This window comes from Acomys minous (genome assembly GCF_964271855.1).
Source record: "Acomys minous genome assembly, chromosome: 16".
In the NCBI taxonomy this organism is placed as follows: Eukaryota; Metazoa; Chordata; class Mammalia; order Rodentia; family Muridae; genus Acomys; species Acomys minous.
This window is the reverse complement of record NC_140498.1, coordinates 79,151,002-79,178,429: the sequence shown is the minus strand read 5'-3', so window position 1 is coordinate 79,178,429 and position 27,428 is coordinate 79,151,002. Positions and strand designations below refer to the sequence as shown.

General features: G+C 49.0%; 3 protein-coding genes and 1 long non-coding RNA gene across 8 annotated transcripts in view; 3 read left to right on the top strand and 1 right to left on the bottom strand.

Annotated features, from left to right (window-relative positions):
- Nucleotides 1-27,428, top strand: part of TMEM248 (transmembrane protein 248) — a 128,496-nt gene that overhangs the window by 34,873 nt on the left and 66,195 nt on the right. The gene's annotated exons all lie outside the window — the stretch shown is intronic.
- Nucleotides 4,157-17,110, top strand: KCTD7 (potassium channel tetramerization domain containing 7). The gene is made up of 4 exons (XM_084762574.1): nt 4,157-5,391; nt 9,023-9,192; nt 13,319-13,497; nt 13,895-17,110. The coding sequence occupies exons 1-4, from the start codon at nt 5,248-5,250 to the stop codon at nt 14,269-14,271; spliced, it is 870 nt and encodes a 289-aa protein (XP_084618700.1). The 5' UTR covers nt 4,157-5,247; the 3' UTR covers nt 14,272-17,110.
- The window catches only part of RABGEF1 (RAB guanine nucleotide exchange factor 1), a 44,146-nt gene continuing 39,012 nt past the window's right edge, over nt 22,295-27,428 (top strand). For 2 of the 5 annotated variants that reach the window (XM_084762561.1, XM_084762557.1), the window contains exon 1: nt 23,066-23,165. The gene's annotated coding sequence lies outside the window, so the exon portion shown is untranslated. Of the gene's footprint in view, nt 22,400-23,065; nt 23,166-23,414; nt 23,439-25,105; nt 25,291-27,428 lie in introns of those variants that run through there. The other 3 variants (XM_084762558.1, XM_084762560.1, XM_084762559.1) reach the window with 3 other exon arrangements.
- On the bottom strand, nt 22,396-23,024 carry LOC311586514. Its single transcript, XR_014775548.1, has 2 exons — nt 22,978-23,024; nt 22,396-22,864 (listed from the first exon to the last, which is right to left on the bottom strand). It is a non-coding gene; the product is annotated as an uncharacterized lncRNA (long non-coding RNA).

The window sequence follows — 27,428 nt, the reverse complement described above, 5'->3', positions numbered from 1 at the left end:
TCCTTTATCCTCCCTTCCCAGCAGCCCTCACTCCAGGCTGCTGACCTTGGATTTCCCAAACTGTATAAACAAAACCAAATGGGAAAGTACATTCCTAAAGGAAACACTCGGCAGGAATAGAAGACAACGGTGCATAAAATTGATTGTGTATGCCTTGTCCCTCTCCCCTGACATTTTGGGACTTCCTATTTTCTTTCCTTCCTTTCTCTTCCTGCCCCCACCACCCCAATTTTTTTTGTTTGTTTGTTTGGTTTTCATTTTGGTTTTTCAAGATTGGGTTTCTCTGTGTTGTAGCTACAGCTGTCCTGTAACTCCCTGTGTAGACCAGGCTGGCCTCCAGTTCACAGAGCTCCACCTGCCTCTGCCTTCCAAATGCAGGGATTAAAGGCGTGCGCCACCACCACTCAGCTCACTTTCATTTTAAAGCCATGGTCTCAGATAGCCCATCCTAGCCTCAAGCCCACTCTGTAGCTGAGAATAGCCTTCTATTTCTTGTTTGTTTGTTTCTTTGTTTTTTCAAGACAGGGTTTCTCTGTGTAGCCTTGGCTGTGCTGGACTCGCTTTGTAGACCAAGCTGGCCTCAAACTCACAAAGATCCACCTGCCTCTGCCTCCCAGAGTGCTGGGATCACAGGCGTGCGCCATCACACCCTGCTAACCTTCAAATTCTGATCCTCCTGTTTCTACCTCCTGAGTGCTGGGAATTATCAGTTTCATTTTTCTGTTTATGTGTGTATGTGCCACGGTGTGCACGTGGGGGTTGGAGGACAGCTTAAAGGAGGTGCTTCTCTCTTACCATGTGGGTGCCAGTGTTCGGGTACAGGGCAGTGACAAGTGCCCTCACCAGATGAACCACCTCACTGGTCCAAGTTTTATGTCTATTATTACCACAATATGTATTTAACATATTACTAGGGGTGGAACCCAGGATTAGTGTGTGTTAGGTACCTTACCAACTAAACTACAACCTCAACTGTTTTTTTTTTTAGGTCTCACTATGTATCCCTATCTGGCCTCAAACTCTTATGGCCTCAGTCTTCTCATCTCAGCAAGGGCCTGCAGGTGAGGGCTACCTTACTGGAATTTTCATTCCTTTATCAGAATAATTGTCTTCTACATGATTTTCTCACATGGATTCCTAAGGGACCCTCTGGCAGAGTGGAGAAATGATAACAAAATTATTTGTTACCTAAACCGAATTTTGTTGCAATGAAAACACTTTAGCGCTGGGTGTGGTGGCGCATGCCTTTAATCCCAGCACTAGGGAGGCAGAGGCAGGCAGATTGCTGTGAGTTCGAGGCCAGCCTGGTCTACAAAGTGAATCCAGGACAGCCAAGACTACACAGAGACCCTGTCTTGAAAAACAAACAAACAAACAACAACAACAACAACAACAACAACAACAAAACGAAGAAGAAGAAAGAAAGAAAACACTTTAGCAGGGTGGTGGTGGTGCACACCTTTAATACTGGCACTAGGGAGGGAGAGGCAGGTGGATCTTGAGTTCGAGGCCAGCCTGGTCTACAGAGGGAGTTCCAGGACAGCCAGGGCTACACAGAGAAACCCTGTCTCAAAAAACAAAAATTAAACACATATAACATAACAACAAACCAACGACACCAACAACCAAAAGCTAAAGTCTGGGCTGGAGCGATGAGGCAGTGGTTAAGAGCACGTGCTGCTCTTCAGAGGACCTGAGTTTGATCCAAGCACCCACCTTGGCCCGCTAGAGTCACCTGTAACCCGAGCTCCAGGGGATCTGATGCCCTCTTCTGGCCTCCGAGGGCACCTGCACATACTCACCCACAAAAGCCTGACTCATTTCTGTCCTCATTTTGTCTTCTGTGTCCTGTGCCTCCTTTTCTTTTGTGTTAAAGTCCTGGTTGGTTAACCACTTGAGTATCTGCCTAAACCTGTCCCAGTTCCCCTCACCACCGAAGGCAAAAAGATGGCTAACTGAGGCAGCATCTCACTGTCCACTCTTGACAATGTCTTGTTCATAAAGGTGTTCAGCCATTGTTCAAAATCTGAAAGTCGGGCTGGAGAGATGGCTCAGCGGTTAAGAGCACTGGCTACTCTTCCAGAGGTCCTGAATTCAATTCCCAGCAACCACATGGCAACTCACAACTGTCTGTAACTCCAGTTCCAGATGATCTGATACCCTCTCACAGACATACACATAGGCAAACAACAATACAAATAAAATAAAAAAAATAAAAAAAATAAAAATCTGAAAGTCACCTTGGATTCTAGGAACAGCCGAGGCTCACAGCATAGATGCCCGCTCACAGGCCACGGGAGCAATTGTCTGTGATAGGGAGGCCGCGTCTGGAGCGGGGATGATCCTAAGCAGCTTGTCTCACGCTGAAAGGATTTCTTTGGACCATCTTACAGAGTCAAAACCAAGATAGCCTACGTATTGACTGGGCTGCCACCTTACGTGCATGTCTTCTCCTCTGTCCCAGCTTGGCATCTTCTGAAGCCTAAAATTTGTGTCGATTATCAGATGAACTTGGAGGTAATTGGACTCCTTCACCCTTTCTTCTCCCAATGTGGCCCCACCCGTTGGTTAAACATCTGATTTTCTCTTGAAGTGGTTTATTGGGGCAGGTAACAAAAAGCCTATGGGAACTGCTGAGAGGCACAGGGCTTTTTTCTTTCTTTCCTTCTCTTTCTTTCTTTTTTTAGATTTATTTATTTATTATGTATACAGTGTTCTGCCCGTATGCCAGAAGAGGGCACCAGATCTCATAGATGGCTGTGAGGCACCATGTGGATGCTGGGAATTGAACTCAGGGCCTTTGGAAGAACAGACAGTGCTTTTAACTTCTGAGCCATCTCCCCAGCCTAGCACAGGGCTTTTCTAAAGGAGCCTCTCCCAACAGAGGTCACACGGTCACGGCAGGACCACGGTATGTTGCATCAAGTGGGTCATCTGGCTAGGTAAGAAGATCGTTCTGGAAGAGCCTGCTTCCATCGATCTTCTGGTGCAGAGGTAATGATGCCATCCTGGTGAGGTCATCTAGAGTTGCAGGTATAGCTTCTTTTTCTCTGTCCAGTTGAAAGAATGACAAAGCAGGAAGGGCAATGGCTCGGCACTTGGCCAAGTTTTATTAAAGCCACACACAGGGAGAGAGAGAGAGGGAGAGGGAGAGGGAGGAGAGAGAGGAGAGAGAGGGGAGAGAGAGAGAGAGAGAGGGAGGGAGGGAGGGAGGGAGGGAGGGAGGCGGAGGCAGAGACGAGACGCCTGGCCAGTGGCGAAGGGATTCCGAAACCCAGCCCTACAGGAGCGCTTGAGTATGTCTATTGGTGGTGTAGTGCCGGTCTCCATCCCCTTATTTCTTATTGGTCAATTTAAACAAATAGGAGGCAGCTGGTCTGGCTAGGTTAGAGCGAGAAGGGGGCGGGCTCTGCTTGGGGGGGGGAGTGCGGGTAGGGGTGGGTCCTCGGGACTGCTCTTGAAGCAGCAGTTCTGTTGGCTGTCTTGTGGTCTACATACGGCTTCTTTGCCGCGGTGTCGGGAGGACAAACTGTCAAGGGAGGACCTCAATGCCTCCTAACTTGAGTTTACTTTTTTCTTCTGTGGTTTTTTTTCTTTCTTTCCTTTTTTGTGTTTTTTGTTTTGTTGTTTTTGTTTTTAGCAGTCTCATGCAACCTGAGATGGACTCAAACTTGCTACAAAGCCGAGGCTAGTCTTGACTACTGAATTTATTGTCACTGCCTCCCAAGTACTGGGATTATAGCAGTGAGTCACCATGACCAGCTTTATTATTGTTGTTGTTGATGATGATGTTATAGATGAGAGTTGAAGTCTCTAAAATCCGTCTAGGCCTCCCAAGTCACTGCGATTAAAGATGTGAGCAACCAAGCCTGACAGTTTTTCCTTCTGAGTCCCGTGTGAATTCATGGAAAAAAGAGCTAGCACAGTAGCCGTGCCCATGGTCAAGAAGAGCCAGTCAGCCTGGCGTGGGGGCGCACACCTTTAATCCTGGCACTCGGGAAGCAGAGGCAGGCGGATCCCTTGTGAGTTCGAGGCCAGCCTGGTCTACAAAGTGAGTTCAGGACAGCGAGGACTACAAGAGAAACCCTGTCTTGAAGAAGAAGGAGAGGAGGAGGAGGAGGAGGAGGAGGAGGAGGAAGGAAGAAGGAAGGAAGAAGGAAGAAGATGACCCGTTGCCACAGAGACAAACCAGCTATTCCTGGGCCCTTGCCCAGGACCCACAAGAATGGTAAGACAAAATGGCCTGGAGCTTCCCGCTCCCTAGTTAAAGAGCCAACGAAAGTGGGACCAAGGCGCTGCCCCTATGAGTGAGCTTCCTGCTAATCAGGGGCAGAGCCAGCGAGGACACAGCCAATAGCAGGATGCGGTTCTTGCGATGGCCTCGCCCTGGACCAGCGCTGTCATTAAACGTCGGGGAATGCAGAACGCGTGCCCGTTACTTGGCCAGTAAGAGTGGGACCCATCAGCAAGCCGGCTGTCAGTGGCCTGAACGTGTTTCCTCTGTGGCTGGACCAGACCTTTAACAATCAGGGCGGGGCTCATGGGACTGTGCCAACGGCAGGAGTCAGGCTAGAGATGCTACCTGCGCTGTGGTCGCTCCGCGCAGGGAGAACCGCGCCTCTAGGTAAGCGGTCTGGACCAAGGGAGGTAGCGCTCCCGTTAGTCAGAGAGCCAATCAGAGTGGAGCAAGAGAAGCCGGACGTGTTTCCCCTATGATTGGACGATGCCCTTGCCAATCACAGCAGGAGCCAAGTGAAATTTCGGCCAATAGCAAGAAGCGCCCGTTTCCGATTTGCAGCTCGAGGTCCACGCGGTGGTGGCTGATCGAGGTCGGCGCTTGGTGATCACCTCCCCTCAGCCAACTCCCCACCCTCAAGCGGGCCGACGTCGCGCGCGCGCTTGTCAACCGGAGAGCCAATCAGAGTTGGTTAAGCCAGTGGCCGCTTCGCCTTAAGGCCGAATTGTTTCCCCTGTGATTGGGCGAGCCTCCTGACAATCAGGGCGGAGCCAGCAAAGGCTCGACCAATAGCAGGAGGCGGCTAGGTCAGACCAACGACTAACTGTAGGCGCGGTGGTCGTTAAGACTGTTGGAGGGCAGCACCCGACATCCTATCTGCGCGCAGGCCCTCGGCGTCTAGCGCCCGCCGGCGGCCCATCTAGTCATGTCAGGCACTGCTTGACTTTAGTTTTTCAGGCCTCCGCCCACCCGCCTACTCGAAGCCGCGCCCACCGCCCAGAGCCAGAGGGATGGTGGTAGTCACCGGGCGGGAGCCAGACAGCCGTCACTCGGACGGTGCCATGTCCAGCTCCGAAGCCGAGGACGACTTCTTGGAGCCGGCCACTCCTACGGCCACGCAGGCGGGGCACGGGCTGCCCCTGATGCCCCAGGAGGTACCTGGATCGAGCGATGGGGGAAGGGAGAACTGATGGGAAAGCTAGGGAGAGGCAGGTGCTTGCAGAGCCGACCTTGGGAGGCGAGCCTCCTAAGGAGCTATCCACCCCTGATGCCAGTCCTGCACTAGGTGTGTCCTCCCTTCCCGGGGTCACCTGCACCCCAGGTCCCTCCTTCCCAGGATGTTCAGTTCCATCCTGTATCCCATGTCTCACCTTTGTCAACTAGAGGAGGTCTCCGGACTCCTCAACACTTCGCATGGGCCATACAGTCAATCCGAAAAGAGGGTCTGGGGCGCTCAGATGTATCCTCCAGCTGCCCAGGGAGTGGTGTAAGAAACTGTGTGCTGATAACCCATATGGTACTTTGGTATGATTTAGGAAAAGGACACACCTGAGTTGATCGGGCCACTCTCACCCAGGCGCCATTATGCAGCGAACAGTCTTTATTACCACATGAGGCTAATATCATATGCCAGATGGACAGAAGTGAGTGCTAGATGCTTTGGTGCAAAGAAAACAGCATGGGCAAGGGCGTAAAGGAGATAAGTTCAGGAAGTGGAGGGCAAAACGGCTTGAACTCTAAAGCAGAGATTGAGGGGCGGGGATTCGGGTCTTCCGTTAGCTGCTGCTGTACTGTGGGCTGTCCCCCGTGTGTGTGTGTGTGTGTGTGTGTGTGTGTGTGTGTGTGTGTGACACTTACACCTGAACTCACCCTTAAGGTAGATATGAAGTTGGAGACGGAAGTGGAGACTCAGCAGACAGAGTTGTCCAAAGCCTGGGCGAGGCTCTTGGGCAGCAGAAAGTATTGTGTTAGAGTTAGAAGGCCGGAATTGCCAGCATTGTGGGAGACTTGTGAAAATAAGCAAAATTCTAGACATAACTCTGCAGTCAGGGAAAAGAGCCAACACAGTGGTGCCTTTTTTTTTTTCTTCTTTTTGTGCATTGTCATTGGGCAAAAGTTGTGGTTTGAAGGAAAGGACACACAACCCGATAGACTGGGTCAGGTGTTCAGCCCCAGCTTCCTGTGAATCACATGAGCGCTAGGACTCTTTTCAGTTAGTTTTTGTTTGTTTCACATACAGTGCAACTAGGTAGATTAGTAGGAACTACCTTTAAAGAGGAATGACAGAAGTGCAAAGCAACATACCAAGATGACACTTAAGTCTTGACATATGCATAGATTTGGGCTTCGAGTTTCTATAGAAAAGGAGAATGCATTTTGCACTGTGAGTGTGAGAGTTGAGTTTGCTGGACATGGTGGCACACACCTTTAATCTCATCACTCAGAGGCAGCAGAAAATGGATCTCTGTGAGTTGGAGGCCAACTTGGTCTACAGAGTGAGTTTTAAGAGAAGAGAACCAGAGCTATGCAGAGAGATCTGGTCTCAAATTTAAAAAAAAAAAAAAGGTTGAGTTCATATTTAGACAGAATTGTGTATCTTTTTGTGTGTGTGAATTTTAGTCTTTACTGTAAGACAGGTCTTAGGTAAGTAAGTTTTATTTAATCTGTTCCTGTCTTTTTTTTTTCTTTTAATGAAGAAGGGTCTCACTATGTAGACCCTTCACTGGTCTAGAACTCAAGAGGTTTCCCTGGCACTGCCTCTCAATAGCTGGGATCAAAGGAGTGCGACACCATGCACAGCTGTGTCTTTGTTATTAATTTTTTTAACAAAGGATTTGTGGAAACTGGGGGAAAGGGCTGTTTAGGTAAATATATAGACTTCAAACTTTCACCACAGCTAGAGAGATGTAACACTGGGGAAAATAAGCATTCTAGGATAAAATTTATCCTGGCATAAAATTTAGTTGGTGGGAAAGTTAGAACTGGAAACAGTTCTTTCCAATATAGTTTGGAGAAAACACAGCAGTGAGTTTTTAAAATTCTCAAGCACTTGGGAGGCAGAGGCAAGTGGATCTCTGTGAGTTTGAGGCCAGCCTGGTCTACAGAGTGAGTTCCAGAACAGCCAGGGCTGTTATACAGAGAAACCCTGTCTTAGAAAAAGCAAAAACAAATAAACAAAATGAAAAAAAAAATCTCAAGCATTTCAGAAAGAGACCCTTGTGAGGTTCTCAAGGCTAACCTTGACTGTGATTTCCCTGTCCTCACTTAGTCTCTGCCGCTAGAGCCTTAGTTGACTTGGAGACTAATTGGCCAGTGTAGATTGAGGGGAGCGAATGGAGTGGGGTAGGTACTGAGGAGAGCGAAGCTCAGCCAGGGCTCTGGAATAGCATCTGTAAATCTCTGCATAAAAAGAAAAGGATCAGCTGGGCGTGATGGCTCACGCCTTTAATCTCAGCACACTCTGGAGGCAGAGGTAGGCGGATCTCTGTGAGTTCCAGGCCAGCCTGGTCTACAAAGTAAGTTCCAGAACAGCCAGGGCTACACAGAGTAACCCTGTCTTGAGAGGGGAAAAAGGAGAAGGAATGGCTCCTTCAGTGCATTGAAAAGCAGCTACTGGTCTCTATTCCCAGCTAGCGAGCGCACACGCACTCCTAGCTTTGGCATGCTTGGCATCTAGTAAGGTGGGTTGACAATGGAATTGACGAGAGTGTGCCACGTAGTGAGGGCATCACAGAGGAATACGTCCGTAATTCTGTCCAGGGGACACCTGAAGGATGAAAGAGCAGCAGTGGCCACAGGATAGAGACTTGCAGAATGAGCCAGTGCTGCTAACTCTGTGATGCCTTGGTGTAAACTAGGAAAAGGACACACACCTGGGCTGACAGGCGACTCTCATCCAGGGACTGACTCAGGGAACAACCTACATCACCACATTTGGCAGTTTCATCTGCTGGCTGGGCAGGAGGAGACTCTTAAGAGTGTGTGTGGCAGCCGGGCGTGGTGGCGCACACCTTTAATCCCAGCACTCGGGAGGCAGAGGTGGGCGGATTGCTGTGAGTTCGAGGCCAGCCTGGTCTACAAAGTGAGTCCAGGACAGCCAAGGCTAATGCAGAGAGACCTTGTCTCGAAAAAAAACCAAAATAAATAAATAAATAAATAAAAAAAATAAAATAAAACAAAACAAAAAAAAGAGTGTGTGTGGCACTGGGTGTGGTGGTGCACACCTTTAATCCCAGCACTAGGGAGGCAGAGGCAGGCGGGTCGCTGTGGGTTGGAGGCCAGCCTGGTCTACAAAGTGAGTCAAGGACAGCCAAGATAACCCAGAGAGACCTTGTCTCAAAAAAACAAAAAAACAAAAAAAAGTCTCCCTTGACCCTAACCCTTCAGTCTCTGACAGATTCCATCTTCTCCTACCTCCCGAACTTATCATCTTTATTTCCTTATTCCTGGCCACACACTTTTTCTTTTTCTTTCTTTCTTTCTTTCTTTTTTTAGTGTTTTGGTGTTGTAGACCAGGCTGGCCTCGAACTCACAGTGATCCGCTTGCGTCTGCCTCCCTAGTGCTGGAAAGGAGACATCATTTAAGAGCTATAAGAATGAGTAGGACTTGGTGACTGATACTCAAGGAGAGAGGGGGTGGCGGGGTGGAGACAGTGTTCAGATGGTCCCTAAGTTTGTGATGACCAAGTGAATGGTGGGACAGCCGTTAGTCCTAGGCCAACTGACACTGAGGAACCCAGTGCTTGTTACCTTGCCAGTCTGAAAGCTGTGGTGGTTCCTTTCCAGTTTCCTGAGGTGGTCCCCCTTAACGTTGGAGGGGCTCACTTTACCACCCGCCTGTCAACTCTACGGCGCTATGAAGACACCATGTTGGCTGCCATGTTCAGCGGGCGGCATTACATCCCCACGGATTCCGAGGGCCGCTACTTCATTGACCGAGATGGCACACACTTTGGGTATGTACGTCTTTCTCTGCCATCTAGTCCGTAGTCCAAACAAGCGGGTAGCCTAGGATTCTGTCTTGGGTACCGGCATCTTCCATGGTCCCAGAGAAGGTGAAGGTAGTGAGAGGAAGTCCCCTTGCCCCGCAGCCCCATGGGGGGGGGTTCTCTGTAGCCCTGGCTGTTCTAAACTCTCTGCTATAGACCAGGCTGGCCTTGAACTCACAGAGATCCACCTGCCTCTACCCCCTAAATGCTGGGATTAAAGGTGGGCATCACCGCCCCACACCCGGCAATAAAAATTCAAATCCTGGCAGGATTTGAGGAAGCTTCTCTTATCCTGTGCAGCCTGAGACTCGGGGAGTCATTATCCATATGGAAGGGAATGCATTGGAGCAGAGACTGTGGGGACCATCTCGGAGAAAGAAACCCTTCACATTGAGATTGTGGGGCTCAGAATGATGCCGTGCAAGCTGGGCATGGTGACAATCTCGAGAGGTGGAAAAAAGAAGTTGCAGGTGTTTCTAGGTCAGCTTGGGCTAGAAGCAAGAAGACCCTGTCTCAACACTCCCAACACACACCGAACTCTACTGCAGCACGGAGGAGGCATGTGTGTAACGGTGGTACTGAGGCTTTTGCGATGGGTGTCAAAAGGGGTACAGGGACAGAAGGGTTGATGCGGGATTGACACACCTTCGTAGTCCAGCAGTGGTGGCACACGCCTGTAATCCCAGCCCTTGGGAGGCAGAAGTAGGCAAACCTCTGAGTTCCAGGCCAGCCTGGTCTACAGAGTGAGTTCTAGGACAGCCAGGGCTACACAGCAAGACCCAGTCTCGGGGAAAACAAAACAAAACAAAACAATACAAAACAAAAGCCAAACTGGGATTTTAGCATCTACAACAACACCAACACACATACACACACTTCTGGCAAACCTTATAAAGACTTTTTGTCTCGATTTCATTACTGTTTTTCTTAAAGGTGTGTGTGTGTGTGTGAGAGAGAGAGAGAGAGAGAGAGAGAGAGAGAGAGAGAGAGAGAGAGAGAGAAAGAAGAAGAAGAAGAAGAAGAAGGAGGAGGAGGAGGAGGAGGAGAGAGAGAGAGAGGAAGATGCAGGTGGATACCCCCAGAGGATGGAATGGGATTTGGGATGTTGGATCCCCTAGAGCTGGAGTCACGTGAGCGGTGATGTTGGGGGCTGAGAACTGATCTTGAGTCCTATGGAGGAACAGCAAGTGCTCTTCATCACTGAGTCATCTGCTAGCCCTCAGTGCACGTGTTGATATAGAGAAATAATTGTAGCTGTCTGCTGGGCTTGGTAGTGTGGGTTAAGTAAAAAGTCTCTTGTGACCCCGGGTAGGTCATATCTCCAAAGCACATGCCTGGAACCCTCTGCTCCTTTAGTCAAACTTTGGAGATGACTAAAGGATTGATATGGTCTTTGACCTTGAACCAGTGACCAGGGAGACAGAGACTGTACTTGATACCTATGGCTTTGTGGTGACCTCCAAGTAGGAGTGCCTAGAGGGGTTATTTTATTATTTTATTTTATTTTATTTTTGTCCTTATGAAGGAGCCTCTGGCCAAATAATTTGTTTTGCAGTATCTAGTTTTCCCCAGTGGGCTATCAGCTGCCTCTGATGGTGAGAAAACAAAGTGTCACATCACTCTGTGTGTAACTATAAAAAGATTTTTTTGTTTGCAGGCCATTTGGGGAGGAAAGTACTGGCCCCAGCTGGCAGCTCCCATAGCGCTCTTAGCTGGCTGGGCCTTGCCCAGGGTTTTGTTTGTCAGGGCTCAGAGGGTTTATTGAAGATTTCAGAGGGCTCAATTTAGAGGGGTGGGGGGTGAGAGTGGCTTGAGAGAGACGGCTGAAAGGTTAAGCGTGCATACTGCTCTTGCAGAGGACCTGGGTTCAAGTCCCAGCACCCCTGTCAGGTGCCTTTCGACCGTATGTAATTTTGAGCTCCGGGGGTCCAATACTTCTGGTCTGCGCAATATCCACACAACCACATACACCAAACACGGTGAAAAATAATAAAGATCTTTCAAAGGGTTGTGGAAGGGAGAACGGCTCCAAATCGAGGCTTATATGCCGGTGCCCTGTTGGCCTTGGCTGGAAAGTGGCAGAAATTGTAGCAAAAAAACAGGGCGTAGTGGCATTCACACTTGGGCTGCTGGATTCCGATGGCCTGTGGTTTATCGGCAGTAGATGTAGTTTCTCAAAGATTCAAAGTGTGAGGTACACATATTTGTCTGCAGTTGTAGCTTGTGCATCCCAACTGCCATGCTGAAGCTGCCTGGGCCTGGGGTAAGGAGACTGCTTCCATGTGCAGATGGCGAGTTGCTTTGCTTGCTTCTAATGAAGTCAGGCCCCACTGGTTGTAGCCTCAGAGTTAGTTGTGACTCAGTCAACAGAGGATTTCCATAACCTATAGGCCTCACTTGGGCCTCCCTTATAGCCTGGAGCTAAGAGAGAAACAGTAAAAGGACCAAACACACGGGTGGCAGGCAGCGCATGAGTCGTGGCTCACACAGAGTAATGCTTGGTGTTAGCTGATGCCACATTATGAATTGTTGACGTAACATGTTGCCTGTCTTCCCAGAACCACTGACGACAGACCTGACTGGTACTCCCAGCACTAAAGGGAGTGGAGAGGGCTAGGAGGACTATGTGCTTTCAGAAGCTGAATATGGCCTCACTTAGTTGTGAAACCAGCTAGTTCCTACGTTGTTTGGTATTTTGTCTTCTCCATATAGCTTTGGAATAGCACCAGTGGTAAGGACATGGGACAAGTGGCACTGTCTTGTAGCTTCTGGACGTGTGAGGCGACAGCTGTTCTATTATACATGTTATGAATGAACAATTGCTAGTTTGTACTCGGGGAACTAGTGTTATGTCTATAAATAGGCTTTTTTCTTCTTCTTCCTCTTCCTCCCTTCTCCTCCTCTTCCTCTCTATAGCTCTGGCTGTCCTGGAACTTGCTCTGCGGACCATACTGGCCTTGAACTCACAGAGACACGTAGAAAATATATGCAGAGTGCTGTGGTGGTGTGTGCCGGTCACCTTAGCACTTGAGAGACTGGGGCAAGAGGAGCAGGAGTTCAAGGTCAATCTTGGCTGCCTAGGAAGTTTGAAACCTGCCCCGGCTACATGATACTTTGCCTGAGAAAAAGCAGTGAATGTGGTATTTTTGTTTGTTTGTTTTGTTTTTTGTTTTTTAAATTTATTTATTTATTTATTTATTTATTTATTTATTGTGTATACAGTGTTTCACCTGCATGTGTGCCTGCACACCAGAAGAGGGCACCAGATTTCAGTATAGATGGCTGTGAGCCACCATGTGGTTGCTGGGAATCGAACTCAGGACCTTTGGAAGAGCAGCCAGTGCTCTTAACCTCTGAGCCATCTCTCCAGCCCTTGTTTTTTGTTTTTTCAAGACATGCTTTCTCTGTGTAGCCTTGGCTCTCTCCGATTCACTTTGTAGACCAGGCTAGCCTCAAACTCATGGAGATCTGCCTGCCTCTGCCTCCCATGTGCTGGGATTAAAGGTGTGTGCCACCACCGCCTGGCTGTATGTGTATTTTAAAGATTTATTTATTTACTATTAAGTATACAATGCGCTGCCTGCATGTACACCTGTAGGCCAGAAGAGGGCATCAGATCACATCATAGATGGTTGTGAGCCAACATGTGTTGCTGGGAATTGAACTCAGGACCTCTGGAAGAGTAGTCAGTGCTCTTAACTGCTGAGGCACCTGTCCAGCCCATGTGTGTGTGTTTTATTTTATTTTATTTTTAATTTTCTGTTTTTTCGAGACAGGGTTTCTCTGTGTAACAGCTCTGGCTATCCTGGACTCGCTTTGTAGACCAGGCTGGCCTCGAACTCACAGAGATCCACCTTCCTCTGCCTCCTGAGTGCTGGGATTAAAGGCGTGCGCCACCACCACTGGACAAGTGTTTTTTTTGTTTTCCTTTCAGTTTGCACTTGATGCCACTGAGCCACCCAAAGGTCAGGTTTACTTAGCCACAGTTATACAATTGATGTAGCCCAAATTCCTTGCTCTAACCACCTTGATAGCCTCCCCTCCCCCTCCTTATGCCACCCCTTGGTTCTTTGTTCCTTCTTTCTCTGCGTAGAGATGTGCTGAACTTCCTGCGTTCAGGGGACCTGCCACCCCGGGAGCATGTGCGCGCTGTGCACAAAGAGGCCCAGTACTACGCCATTGGGCCCCTCCTGGAGCAGCTGGAGGACATGCAGCCACTGAAGGGCGAGAAGGTGCGCCAGGCCTTTCTGGGGCTCATGCCCTATTACAAAGGTGAGGCCTCAGCAGCCCGGGACGGTTGTGGAGAGGGGCTGCATTATTGCAAGGCATCATTGAGCTCCTACGCCTTCCCCAGAAGTGGGTGGGTTCAGCTTATGGGGGAAAATGTTCTCCTCTCTCAGGGTCTGGGACTGGGACCTCTCCCATATGCCCCTGCCCTCATCCTGTGAAGGTCTGCTTGCTTTGGAAAACCATGGCCCTGTTGAAGCATGCTGTTCCTGAGTCCCAGGAGTCCCCTCATGAAACCAGCCTCCTCCCACCCCTCTGCATCCTGTCTCTGGGTGTGTGTCCCTGTTCCTGTTTGTGTGTATCCCTCCCTCCCTCCCTCTCTCCCTCCGACCCACCCTCTTTCTCCTCTGTCTACTGATGGCAGTTGTGTTAAACTCCGTAGACCATTTGGAGCGGATCGTGGAGATTGCCCGGCTGCGCGCAGTACAGCGGAAGGCCCGCTTTGCCAAGCTCAAAGTCTGTGTCTTCAAGGAAGAGATGCCCATCACTCCCTATGAGTGTCCACTCCTCAACTCCCTACGCTTTGAGCGGAGTGAGAGTGACGGACAACTCTTTGAGCACCATTGTGAAGTGGACGTGTCTTTTGGGCCCTGGGAGGCGGTGGCTGATGTGTATGACCTCTTGCACTGTCTGGTGACGGACCTCTCAGCCCAAGGCCTCACCGTGGACCACCAGTGCATCGGCGTGTGTGACAAACACCTTGTCAACCACTACTACTGCAAACGCCCCATCTATGAGTTCAAAATCACATGGTGGTGAGTTCGCCCTGCTAGGCAAGAAAGAGTTCCCGTAAAGGAGGGTGTCCAACCTCTTGGGTGGCTCTGGGGCTTTGATCCCCAAAGGGGCTGCTGACTGTCCCAGAAGCTGCTGAGGTGAAAACAGAGTGCTGAGGCACAGATGCAAAGGCACAGGTGCCACCACGGTCTCCCTGGCTCATGTGCACCTTGGGGACTCCATCTGCTCTCACTTGGTCTTTTCCTCAAGGCATGGCCTTCTTCACTGGTGGCCACAGGATCTAGTGGGGACGTCACTGGGAGTCCAGAGAGCTTTGAAACCTTCTTGACACCTTGCAGGAGAGCTTCTGCCCATTTTAGAACCATGTCAGTGACGAAAGTGTCAGTCAGTTCCTCACCCAGTTTGAACATTGCTGTGTTCCGTGTGTCAGTCAGAATAAAGAGTGTGCGTGGAAGGGGCACACTCCAAGGATCTACCCTGTAGCCCTGGCCAAAGAAGAAAGCATACTTTTCCTCCCAGTGTGCTCCTTGCTCTACCACTGAGAGCATCACCTGGTCTTTGGATGTGGAAAGCTGCGCCCTGTGCTCCCAGAACATGCCTGTCACCTTCTCTTCGAGATTAACCATAGCTGCCAAAGCCATGTACCAGTTGGGCCTTAGAAAAATCACAATGTTTACAGCCTTGCCCCGTGGCTTTGGCTTATCCCCTCTCTGTAGAGTTATCGTCTCACAGGGCTGGAATGCTAAGTTCCAAAGGTTCTTTGTAAGGATTCCCCAAGTCGGGGAGACAAGGAGCCCGGATCCGCTTGCTGTGAACAGGCTTTGCTGCCAAGTCTTGTGTGTTAGGAGCTGATCTGATGAACCTCTGTGGAAAAGATGCTTTTTCTTTGCTTGATAGTTTTTGTTATAGGAGGTGCGGGGTGAGGTGGGGAGGGAGCCACAGGCATCCCAGGAGCTAAGGATGAGGAAAGTAAACTTCTGTGTTCTACTTCCTGTTTCAGAAAGAGAGAAAAAAAAAATCCACACTGATCACTTGCTTTGCAGTCAGGGGCAACTATGTCAGGGTGTGCAACATGTATCTCCTAGAGAGAAAGTTGTGTAGCATTCCTCTGAGAGCATTGCCTGTTCAGGCTGCTCAGTGGGTTCTAAGTAATCATGGGCGTCCTTGACCATTCCTGGGTAGTATTTTTCTTTATTTAAACTTTTTTTTTTCTTAATGTAAAGAATTGTAAAGCTCAGTCCTGTAGGATCAGAATTGGAGGTTAAGGCAGCTGTGTGCTTCTGAGGAGTAGAAGGGCCAAGCCCTGGGGACCTGAGTTAAATTCCTCTGTGTGGCGGGAGGGTAGTGACTTTCAGGGGACTTCGTGGTTTTGAATTTGTGTTTTGCTCTGAATGTAGCAAAGGTAGAGGCTAATGTTCAAGAGTGAATGGCTGTCAATACCCGCCAGGATGCCTGCTCTCTCTGTTCTCCTCAGCAAACAATGGGATCTTCTGGGGGTGCTGATGCCCCAGCACTGTGACTCTGGCCTTGTTCTAGAAATGATTTTCTTTCTTTCTTTAAATCGGTTTTATTTTTTTGGATAGGGTCTCATGTAGTCCAGGTTGTCCTCAAGTTATCTGTGTAGCCAAGGATGACCTTACACTTTTGACCTTCCTGCTTCTACCTCTGAAGCTCTGGGGGTACACACGGCCACGCCCATCTCACCTAGCTCTTGTGTTCATTTTTTTGACAGCTGATGAAGCAGATGTTCAGGATGATGTCCATATGAGACAGAGCAGACAAATAAGCCCGGGGCGTTTAGTAATTGAGCCTGGAGCTCTAGAATATTGCAATGCTTGGGAAATTATATAGAGTCCACAAATTTAAAACAGAGAAAACTGAGACTGTTCAAAAACCAGGCCCACACTGCTTCCTTGCTTGCTTAAAGTTACAAGGATGCTAGGTCAAGACATTGTCTTTGTGACTTGCTGGAGATGCTCTGGTTTTCTGTCCCCTTTTTTATTCTCAGGATGATATTATATGTTCTGGACCATTGTGGTAAGAGAAAGCTCCAGGCCGCCGGAGCAGGCAGAGGAGGGACGCTAGCTAGCCAGCCCAGGACGCTCTTCCCTCCCCTCTCATTTTTTTTCTTTTATATAGTTGACTTGATCTTTGTGGTATTTGGGCAGACCATGTACTGAATCTTCTTGTATGTGGGTTTTTTTTTTTTTTTTAATAACAAAAACCTTTGCATTTTTAAGGCAGTGGACTCTACACTTTCTTGTAGCACAGAAACTTTTCTTTGTACTACAAAGTCTATTTATTATAATTCTTCCTTGACTAGTAGAATAGAAGTATGAAATAAAGCAATATATACGTTGGTATCTGGGATGTGCTTCCATGAGAGAATACCTACCTTAGTATGCACAAGGCCCTGGGTTCCCTCTCCAGCACCAAAAAAAAAAAAAAAAAAAAAAAAAAAAGTATCATGTCAAAGGGCACCTTTGCTGTTTGGGCCTCTGCACTCACCCACTAGCCTTCTCTACCCTTATGGAGCTTTTCTTAAATGGAATAAAAGAATTCCATCAACCAGGCATGGTGCCGCACACCTTTAATCCTAACACTGGGGAGGCAGAGGCAGGTGGATCGCTGTGAGTTCGAGGCCCGCCTGGTCTACAAAGAGAGTCCAGGACAGCTAAGGCTACAGAGAGAAACCCTGTCTCAAAAAACAAAACAAAACAAAAACAAAAACACAAAACCCAGAAAAAAAATCTGTCAGCCTGATTTGGCCCTCTCTAGTGAGAGGCCAAGGCCTGTCTGAAATGCACTGTCTCATGTGGTGGCTGGGGACGGCTTCCAAATAAAAGTGTCATACCTGTAGAAATTGCCTTGGCCTGTCTGTTTCCTTTCTGGTCGCAATTGCCCACACCCAGACCAAGAGACTTATAAGGAAAAGCATCTTGACCCACAGGAAATACCTTCTCAAAATTACGTGTGTGTCCTGTCAATCCGTCCTGTCAATCTGCCTCTCACCTGGGCTTGAGTCAGACTAGTCGTTGCTGAATGAGACCCAAGTGCCGACGTCTGCGCTTCCCTCCTGTTGCACTTTGGACATCTTCTCTCCTGGGTGGGCATGATCGCTGGCTGGGAAGATGAAAGATTTGAAAGCAACACAACAGAAAGCAATACAAATAAAAGAAAAAGTAGCAACAGGGAAGGCTGAGAGAGCCACATCGGCACACAGTGCATCCCAGGATTGGGAATTCACTGTCTAAACAGAAGAGCCAGGCCACCCATCACTTAGCTCTGTGTGTTCGCCTGGCGGCTGTACTTCCAACAGTGAAAGCCAATACTACTGCAAATTCCTATTTTCTCTTGGGGTTTAGGCTCTTTGGGAACTAACCTCCCGAGCTCTTGTGTCCCAGGCTGGTCAATCTGAGTTGCTCTATGGAAGACGAACAGAGCCCTGCAAGACGGAACAAGCCGTGTGTGATTAGCGGGGGGGGGGGGGGGGGGGGGGGGGGGTACATAGGTGCACAAGCATGGACTGAGATGCGTCTTAAGAGAAACACCACCAGCCAGGTGGCAGTGGCGCTCGCCTTTAATTCCAGCACTCAAGAAGCAGAGGCAGGAGGATCTCTGTGAGTTCCAGGCCAGCCTGGTCCTCAGAGAGTTCCAAAAGAGCCAGGGCTATATAGAGAGACCCTGTTTGGATGCGGAGGCGGGGGGGGGGGGGGAGGATAAAACACCACAAACAAAATACTTTTCACACAAAGCATTGCGATTCTAGGAAGAATGTCAAATGTCCTTTTGCATATTTTTTAACCATAGTTGATCAGAATATACTTCAGCTCCCTGGGGTGCTTTTCTCTTTTCTTTTTTAATTTTATTTTTGAGACGAGGTTTCTCTGTGTAGCCGCCTTGGCTGTCCTGGACTCCCTTTGAGGCTGGCCTCGAACTCACAGTGATCTGCCTGCCTCTGCCTCCCGAGTGCTGGGGTTAAAGGAGTGCGCCACCATACCTGGCCCCATCTCTAGATTCTTAAAGGAACATTTCCTTATCCGAAGGTAGGATGTTAGGATCTGGGGTGGCTGGGATACACTTTTTTTGTTGTTGTTTGTTTGTTTGTTTTGGTTGGTTGGAGTTTTTTGAAACAGGGTTTCTGGGTAGCTCTGCCTGTCCTGAACTCACTTTGTAAATGAAGATGGCCTTGAACTCACAGAGATCTGCCTGCTTCTGCCTCCCCAGTGCTATAATTAAAGGCGTGCGCTACCACCTCCTGGCTTTGTTTTTTTGTTTTAATTCTGGGGGCAGGGGGAATATAGGTGACAGAGGGCTGGAACTGTGAATCCAGATTGGGTATGAGATGTCAGCTGGGCCCGTTGTCTTCATTTGCATAATTTTGGCTTTGGGCACAGGGTATAACATTTCCTGTGTTCCCCATCTTAGCTATTTTTGAGTATTCTTGTGCATAGAGCCTGGGTCTATCCGACGTTACAATCAAGAGCTGGAAGCTGAGCGATGGCCATTTTTTATTGATGTCATCCCTCCTTGGCCAGCAAATGTGTTTGGGTCACTGTTTCAGATCTAGTGTTTGGGGAAGCCACAATCAAATAACAAATCTAGTTCTTCTAGAGACCAGGTTGGACTTCCGGCCTCGAGGGGAAGTGGCCGAGACGGTCCTTATGGAAGCTCAGATGGGTGTGCCTACCCCAGCATAAGCACCGCTCAGCCATTTGTTGAAAGAGCTCCAGGGCAAGTCTCAGAAGGAAATCCCTCTGTCCTATCACCACTTTTTTTCCCCCAAGGGAGGAATAGTGGCCCCAAGCATGTATGAGCCTCAGTATTTAAGACCAAAGCCCCTGCAGAAATGGATGCAGTTTGCCATCTGACTCCCCCCCCCCCCCCAAAGCAGAGCGTGACCACTTCCCTGGCCTGACACGTCAGGGCACTCCTGGATAACACTATACAGGGGACAGGGGAGTTCTGAAGTGCCCCAGTGCTGCACAACCGACTGGTGCGATGCTGCTCAACCTGTGGGTTGACGCCCCTCCAGAGGTGTCGCATATTAGATATTTACACCTTTAATCCCAGTACTCGGGAGGCAGAGGCATGCAGATCTCTGTGAGTTCGAGGCCAGCCTGGTCTACAGAGAGCGAGAGCCCCAGGCAGCCAAGGCTGCACAGAGAAACCGTGTCTCGAAAAACCAAAAACCAAACCAAACCAAACAAACAAAAACCCAAAAATAAAACGTAGAACCTCAGATGCTGTAATCACCAATGACAAAATGGGGCAAGGGGCTGGAGAGATGACTATTGGTTAAGAAGAGCTGGGGCTGGTTTTTACAGAGAAACCAGGTTCAATTCCCAGCACCTATATGCCTGTAACCTGAGTCCTGGGTGTGTGATGCCCTCTTCTGGCCTCTGGGGGCACTGCATGCACGTACTACATACACATGTTGGCCTTGGTGGGGGCTGGAGAGATGGTTCAGAGGTTAAGAGCTGTGGCTGCTCTTCCAAAGGTCCTGGTGGCTCACAATCATCTATAATGAGATGGTGCCCTCTTCTGGCGTGCAGGTGTACATGCAGACAGAACATTATTCGTAATAAGCAAAATCTTTTTAAAAAAATAAACGTGGCAATGGAAGTTTATGAAGACATCAGATTAATCATTTTGATACTAAGCCAGTGCTTCCACTAACACACAAGATAGTAACTTAGCAACAGGGCTCCATTTCTGACTGCAGCTAAAGGTAGTCAGCAGGACAGTTGCCCCTTTAAAGCAATAAGCAACAGCAACATTGGCAGAGGAACCATAAGGCCGCGAGGGGCAGCTTGTTCCATTAGCGGCCTCAGTGAGTCAGAACTTCCAGGGTCCGTCCTTGCTCTAGCTAGTTCCTTCCCACGCTGACCTTGGACTTGTCCACTTGCCCGCCCTTCCTTCCTTCCCAGAGTCTTGTTTTGCAATCAAGGCCGGACTCCCAAGTCATAATTTTCCTGTCCCAGCCACCTGAGCATAGCAGCTTATGCCATGATGACCAGCTCAAAAATGCAAATTTCTTGATTGCGACAGTCTCCTTCCCCTTCCTCAGTGTCTCACACTACCGTCTAATGTAAATTTCTCTGTTGGCTCCACCACCTAGACTTTAACAGTATTTAAATTTTTTTTCTAGACAAGATTTTTTTCCTTCTCTTTTTTATTTTGTTTTTTGTTGTTGTTTTTTTTTTTTTTTTCAAAACAGAGTTTCTCTATGAAGGCTGTCCTGGATTCTCTTTGTAGACCAGGCTGGCCTTGAACTCACAAAGATCTGCCTGCCTCTGCCTCCCGAGTGCTGAGATTGAAGGCGTGCACCACCACACCAGATCTTTCTTTCTTTCTTTTTCTGAGGATTGACCAGGCTGTGGTGGCCTTTAATCCCACAGAGTGAGTTCCAGGACAGCCAGGGCTTCCCAGAGAAACCCTGTCTTGAAACAAACAAATAAATAAATTCTGAGGATGGAATCTAGGGCCTCTGGAGATGGGAAAAGTACCAATAGTGAAAACTGTAAGTTATTCACACATATTATAGTGAAAGGTTTAAAAGAAGAGTTCAAGCAATGAGGCCAAGGAGGCTAGGGGAGAAAAAGACATTTGAAATCAGGTGTGAGAGAACTCAGAGGACCTGAGGAAGCCAGGTCAGTGCTAGCTGGCCTGCTGCCTGGCTAGTGTTCACAAGAGCGCCTCACCTCCCGTCTCATATAACACGCTAGGCACTATTGCTTTTTCTTTCTTTTTTCTTCTTTTCTTTTTGGTTTTTCAAGACAGGGTTTCTCTGTGTAGCCTCAGCTGTCTTGGACTCCCTTTGTAGACCAGGCTGGCCTCGAACTCACAGAGATCCACCTGTCTTTGCCTCCAGAGTGCTGGGATGAAAGGCGTGCGCCACCACGCCTGGTTGATATTGCTTTAGTTTTCTAATGCAGCTAATTATAGCCGACTAAATCATAAGATGGCTTCTAACAATCCAGCCACCTCTCATTGATGCCAAAAAAACATTGTTTTCCTTCTGTAGTAAATGTACTTAGGGTGTCTCCTTCACTTTTCCCAATTATTTTTAAAACCATCATTATTGTGTGTTTATGCATGTGCTATGACACGTGTGCAGGTCAAAGGACAATTCTGTGAGTTGGTTCTTTCCTTCCACTCAACGTCACTTCCAGGATTCGGATTCAGGTTGCCAAGCTTGCGTGGGAAACCTTTACCCATCAAAGCATTTCTCTGGTCCTTTCTTGTAATCCTCTTCAATAAAACCTGCCATTGCTGGGTGTGGTGGCAAACAGCTGTAATCCCAGCACCTGGGAGGCAGAGGCAGGCAGATTTCTGCGAGTTCAAGGCCAGCCTGGTCTATGAAGCGAGTCCAGGACAGCCAATGTTACACAGAGAAACCCTGTCTCAAAAAAACCAAATAATAAATAAATAAATAGATAAATAAATAAATGCCTTCATCTCATTCCTACAAGTGTCTGTGTCTTTAATCTTCCTAGATCTTAAACATCCAACTTGGAGCCACCTTCCCTAGGTCCTTGAGTCATGGCCATGCAAGATCCCCTTACATTCAAAATGGCTGCATCATCCTCATGGGCTCAGGCTATGAATGCATACCCACTGCTTTCCTTTCACTTGCTTTATGGAGACAAGTCACACCATGCTGCCACCCCTCCTCCAAGTGTTGACATTAGACTAATAGCCCACCATGCTTTTTAATTTTCAGGCAGGGTCTAAGTTGCCCAGGCCAAGAACATTAGGGATGATCCTCCCGCCTCCATCTCCCCAGGGCTGGGATCCCAGGCTGTTTGCATTTGGATCAATTCCCTTAAGGCTCTCCTACTCAAATCCTTTGTTTTGTTTTCCAAGACAAGGTTTCTCTGTGTAGCCTTGGTTGTCCTAGACTCGCTTTGTACACCAGGCTGGCCTATGAACTCACAGAAAGCCGCCTGCCTCTGCCACCCAACTGCTGGGATTAAAGGCGTGCGCCACCACGCCCGGCTTCCTCAAGTCCCTTTAAAGTCCTGAGATCTGTGAAGGCAAACCAGGAGTGCCAGTTCTGTCGGCCTCCTGTCCAGGCGATCAGGTTCTTCCTATAGGTGAACAAAAGGTGAATGCCTAGGGAGTAGAAAGATGGAAAGACTCAGAAAAGGTAAAAACGTGTCATTTATTGAGACAGGAAAAAAAAAAAAAAGACATTTCGTCGGAAATAACGGTTTTTCCAGAGCTGGGAGATGTCTAGTGGATTCTGCGTTGATCATCTGTAGGGTTCGTGGGCTCTAGCTTTCTTTTTTCTTCCTCAGTTCTCCCCTCCTTGTCCTATTACTTCATCTCTTCCACCCCGAGGGTTCTTGGCCCAGGAGATAACACACGCTAGTGTGGTGGTATCAACTGTAAAGTGGGAGCGTTAGCTATCTTTACATTCCAGCAGCCACAGTTTTTCCGTCCGATCTTTTTCTTGACTATGTATTCCTTGACAGTGTTTTTCTTTTCTTCTGGAGGCCGCATTCCCTACACGCTGGGAAGTGTCTCCTGGACTAGCTGGACTTTGATGTCCCGTTCCGTGTTTTGAGTGTTCTGGGGCTCCTTGACGCCCTCAGGCGAGTGCAAGCAGAAGCTGGAAGCACCGAGTGAGGGATGACAGGAAAAGAGCGGTTTCTCACGAGTCGCGGACACGTCATCGACCGCTTTTCGGTCACTCTGGTGTCCACCCCCTGCTCCCCAGGGTACCTTTCCTGGCCCGCAGCACCCAGATCCCGGAAGTCCGAAGCGTCGCGGAAATGACGCGACACGTACGCCAGGCGCGCGTGCTTGTGGTGCCGGGGGCGGGGCGTGCGGGGGCAGGGGCGGGGCAGGGAGCCTACTGACTGAAGCGGCGCTGGGAGCGGCTGTTGGACGCCGGCGGAGCCGCGGACCAGGTGCGGAGGGACGGGGGTCACGGAGGCGCGTTCCCACTCGGAGCGGGATGGCGGCGGCGGCGGCGGGTCGCGTGCTGACCCCGGCACGCTCCGTTCCGCCGCTCAGCCGGGCGGGCGCGGAGAGCCAGGCCGCCAGAGCTCCCCTCTCGGCCTCTCCGACTCGGCCGACTCGGGCTCGCGGGAGGACGCGGTCCCCGGACGTCGGCTGTCGCTCCGATCCCATCTGAGTCCGGAGTTGTAGTTGCGGCCGGGCGGGTGCCGTCCGGAGCACGCGTGGGTCTCGGGGATGGTTGCGGGCTGCTGTGGCGGTGGGGTTTTGAATGCTTCTCTCAGGGGGTAGAGGCCGAGGTGTCTTTGAATGAGAAGTCCTGAAACTGAGGCAGGAGAATTGCCGCGAGTTTGAGGCCAGCCTCCGCCACTTAGGGGGCGCCTCATTTTTCCTCTTATGGGGGGAAAAATGAAATAAAGGCAGCCTCTGATTCCGAGCTGTCTAGGAGGAGAACCGAGGGGGCGTCCCTCTGTCCCCTCGCGGAAGTTCACCCGAGAGGGAAGCGCCTTGGAGTCTAGGTCACTGGCAGCTGGCTGTGTCTCAGCTAGTGACCAACTTCTGTGGTTTGGAAATGTGTTGCTGGATGCGGTAGGCTACGTCTGCCTGAGGAGTTTAGAAGTGACATTTTGGGAGGAGTTTACAGCATCACCTGGTTTTGTGTTAAGAGTGACCCTCCCCCCCCCCCCCCCCCACCTCATGGAAGTTAACAGTTTCACCTTCTAAGCTACAAACCTAGAACTACTTTTTTTTTTTTTAAAGACCCAGTTAGTCCCCCACTTCTGCCATCCAAGTATTTGGGCATTGAGACAGGAACAGCCTTGGGAGTTTATCATCAGCAAGGGCTACATAGTGAGTTTGAGGCCAGCCTAGGTTACAGTGTGAAGTTCTACACCCCCACCCCAAAGTAGCAGTTAAGAAAGAAGAGGCTCAGATGAAATTGTCTTGCCAGGAAGTTCGCCCCTCGGCTGAGGTGATTGGGTGAGAGTGGCCCACGCCTTTAAACCCAGCACTCAGGAAGCAGAGGCAGGAGAATCTCTTGTGAGTTCAAGGCCAACCTGGTCTACAGAGTTCCAGGACAATCAAGACTACTTAGAGAAACTCAATCTCCAAGACAAAAACAACAAAAAGAAAAAGGAGCTTTGCTACTTAGTGATAACCGACTTGAAAGTTTACACAAAATAGCGGCTGTTTAACTGAGCTACATCCCCAGCTCCTATTTGGTCCTTGAGAGTTACTGGTTGGGGGACTATTTGTTTATTTTGGCTCATGTCTTTATTTTGGGGGACAGGGTCCCATAATGCAGCCCTGGCTGGTCTGAAATTCTGTATGTAAACCAGGCAAGACACTGAACTTGGAGCAGTCCTCCTGCCTGAGCCTCTCAGATGCTGGGATTGTTGGGTGTGGGCTTTTGGCTGTCTTTCTTTTGGTATGTGTGTTCACAGTGTTTGTGTATGGAGGCCAGAGGCTAGCTGGTGTTGGGTAGCTTCTTCAGTTTCTTACTAGCCTTGGTATGTGAGACAGGTTCTTGGTGAACCTGGAGCTAGGTTTGGCTAGATTCGATAGAAGGCTAGCAAGCTACAGGGACCCTCCCAGGCTCTGCCTCCAAGTGCTGGCGTTAAAGACACAGCACACTTTAAAAAAAATGTGGGTACTGGGGATCTGAACTCAGGTTCTCATGCCTGTGTGGCAAGTACTTTCTATCACTCTAGCCCTGCTTTTTTTTGTTTTTGATGAAACAAAGTTGGAGTTTATTAAGAAAGAGTTTTATAGCTGGGTGTGGTGGTACACTCCTATAATCCCAGCACTTGGGGGAAAGCAGAGGCAGGCGCCATGAGTTCGGTTCTACAAAGAGAGTCCAGGACAGCCAAAGCTGTCTCCAAACAAACAGACAAACAAACAAGCAAAAAAAGAATTTCATAACGGTGTGTGGTAGGATGTAGCACTGAAGATCAGAACGCAGGCCAACCTTGTCACGTGTGGACAGTGGAAGAAGGGACCAGGAATACCTCCCCAAAGTGTCTTGAAGGACGTGTAGCAGTTCAGACCAACAAACTGAAGTAGGAATTTTGGAGGCAGGTGAGTGTGCTTGTGTGTTGGGGGAGCAGGGACCAGGAGAGGCCATCCAACTACATGGTGTGGGTATTGAAGAGATGTAGATGACAGAGATGCCGTATGGGCATGTGCTGGTGACAAGGCCAGGGAAGGGCATGAAGCAAGGTCGTCATGTGGTTAAGATAAATTCTGAGCAGAGACACACACACACACACACACACACACACACACACACACTGCTGCTGTGTAGTTGGAGGCGACTGTAGTTGTGGGCTAGGAACCGTCTCTCGTGGCTGTCTTTTCTGGCCATTAAGTGTTTGAATTGAATTGCGTACTCATTTACTAAGATCAGCGCCCTTACAAATTCCCAATAACAGGAAATGTACTTTTATGTGTCCACTCTCAATTGTATTGGGTATTTATAGATTTCATGTGTTCTTGCTGACTACACAAGAGTAACCCATGGACTTCTCCCACTCTTGGCTAGATACTGTAGAATTTTACGTTTTGACTGTGTTCTTCTAGATTCTGGCACTCATTTTTTTCTGGCTGTGAGATAAGCATCCCTGGCAGAGATGTCTGTGCAGTTGCCCATGTGTCAGTAGAGATGATCCTCGGTGGCTTTCTTAGCTTGATCGTAAAGTTAACCCACTGAAAACGAGAGTTTTCATGGAAAAGTCCAAACATTTGAAAATCTTGCCTGATGCTTACTTCTAGCATATGACACTGTAAGAAGTAGCATGTACAGGGGAAATGACTGTTGACTTTTACCACATTGATTATTATTATTTTCTTTTTTTCGAGACAGGGTCTCTCTGTGTAGCCTTGGCTGTCCTGGACTTACTTTGTAGACTAGGCTGGCCTCCAACTCACAGAGATCCACCTACCTCTGCCTCAGAGTTCTGGGATTAAAGGTGTGCGCCACCACGCCCGGCTTGTGTTGATTATTATTTAACTGGTATTTGTAATGTTTGAATACATTTTCTCAAATGCTGTAAGAATAGGCTGTGCTCCAACACACCTGGAGTCCTAGCTGCTCAGGAAACTAAAACAGAGGACTGCCAGTGGGCAACTTAGTGACTGTCAGAGTGACAGGAGAAGGTCTGGGGCGTCACTCAGTGGTGGGCCACTTGCCTCACATGCTGGAGACTTTGGTGGGGGGGGGGGGGAGGTTCGAAACAGGGTCTCTCTCGGTAGCCTTGGCTGTCTGTAGACCAGGCTGGCTTCAAACTCAAAGTGATCCGCCTGTGTCTGCCTCCTGAGTGCTGGGATTAAAGGTGTGCACCACCACGCCTGGGCACATGCTGCAGACTTTGAAGGCTGCATTTATTTATTTTTTTCATGTGTACTGTGTGTATTTGGGGGGGGGTGCGAGGATGTACACATGAGGTGCCTTTAGTGATCAGAGGAGGGTGTTGGATTCCCTGATGTGGTTCTGGGAATTAAACTTGGGTCCGCTGCAAAAGCAGTGCATGCTCTTGACCCCTGAGCTGTCTCTCCAGCCGCACCAGTCCTGTTCTCAGCGATTTCTGTTCTTAATGAAGCTCATCCACTGGGGTAGGAAGTATACTTTGATTGCATAGGAAAATACTTTTTCCTTGTGTTTGGTAGCATATTTACAGGCTTACAGTCATCAGGACAGCCAATAACTGTGCTTATGATCAGTTAATTAGATGTAGCAGAAGTCATAAATTATCATCAGAGGGCTAAGTGTTGCTCATTCTGAGTAGGAACCATAGAATATACTCACTGAGCTGTAGGTCTCAGCCTGGCTTCCTTTTGCAGGGTAAGTGGAGCATGTGCTGTGCAAGTGCTGTGCCACGGAGTTTCCTTCCCTGCCCTGAGTCATAAGCTTTTTATTTCCCCCCAAATGATAGGGAGGAGATTGTTAAAGGGTCTGGGGGAGGGGTGTAGCCAGCGCCTTGAGGGCTTTCGCCTTAGGGGATGGTGGGATCCTCTGTGTCAGACACAGGACCAGTAAGGTGGAACTCAGGGAATCTTGCTTTGTTTGTTTGTCTGGTTGTTTGAGACAGGCTCCAGACTGGCTGGCCTCACACTCACAGAGCTCTGCCTGCCTCTGCCTCAGTGGGGTTAGAGGTGTGTGCTACTATACCTGGCTCTTTTTTTAAAAAAATGTTTTAAAAAATGTAAGTGTAAAAATA

Bases quoted from the DNA above. Each gene is read 5' to 3' on its own strand.
- KCTD7 (XM_084762574.1), top strand. From the start codon at position 5,248: ATGGTGGTAGTCACCGGGCGGGAGCCAGACAGCCGTCACTCGGACGGT. The intron at 5,392-9,022 runs GTACCTGGATCG...GTTCCTTTCCAG, and splicing joins TGCCCCTGATGCCCCAGGAG to TTTCCTGAGGTGGTCCCCCT. The intron at 9,193-13,318 runs GTATGTACGTCT...TTCTCTGCGTAG, and splicing joins CGAGATGGCACACACTTTGG to AGATGTGCTGAACTTCCTGC.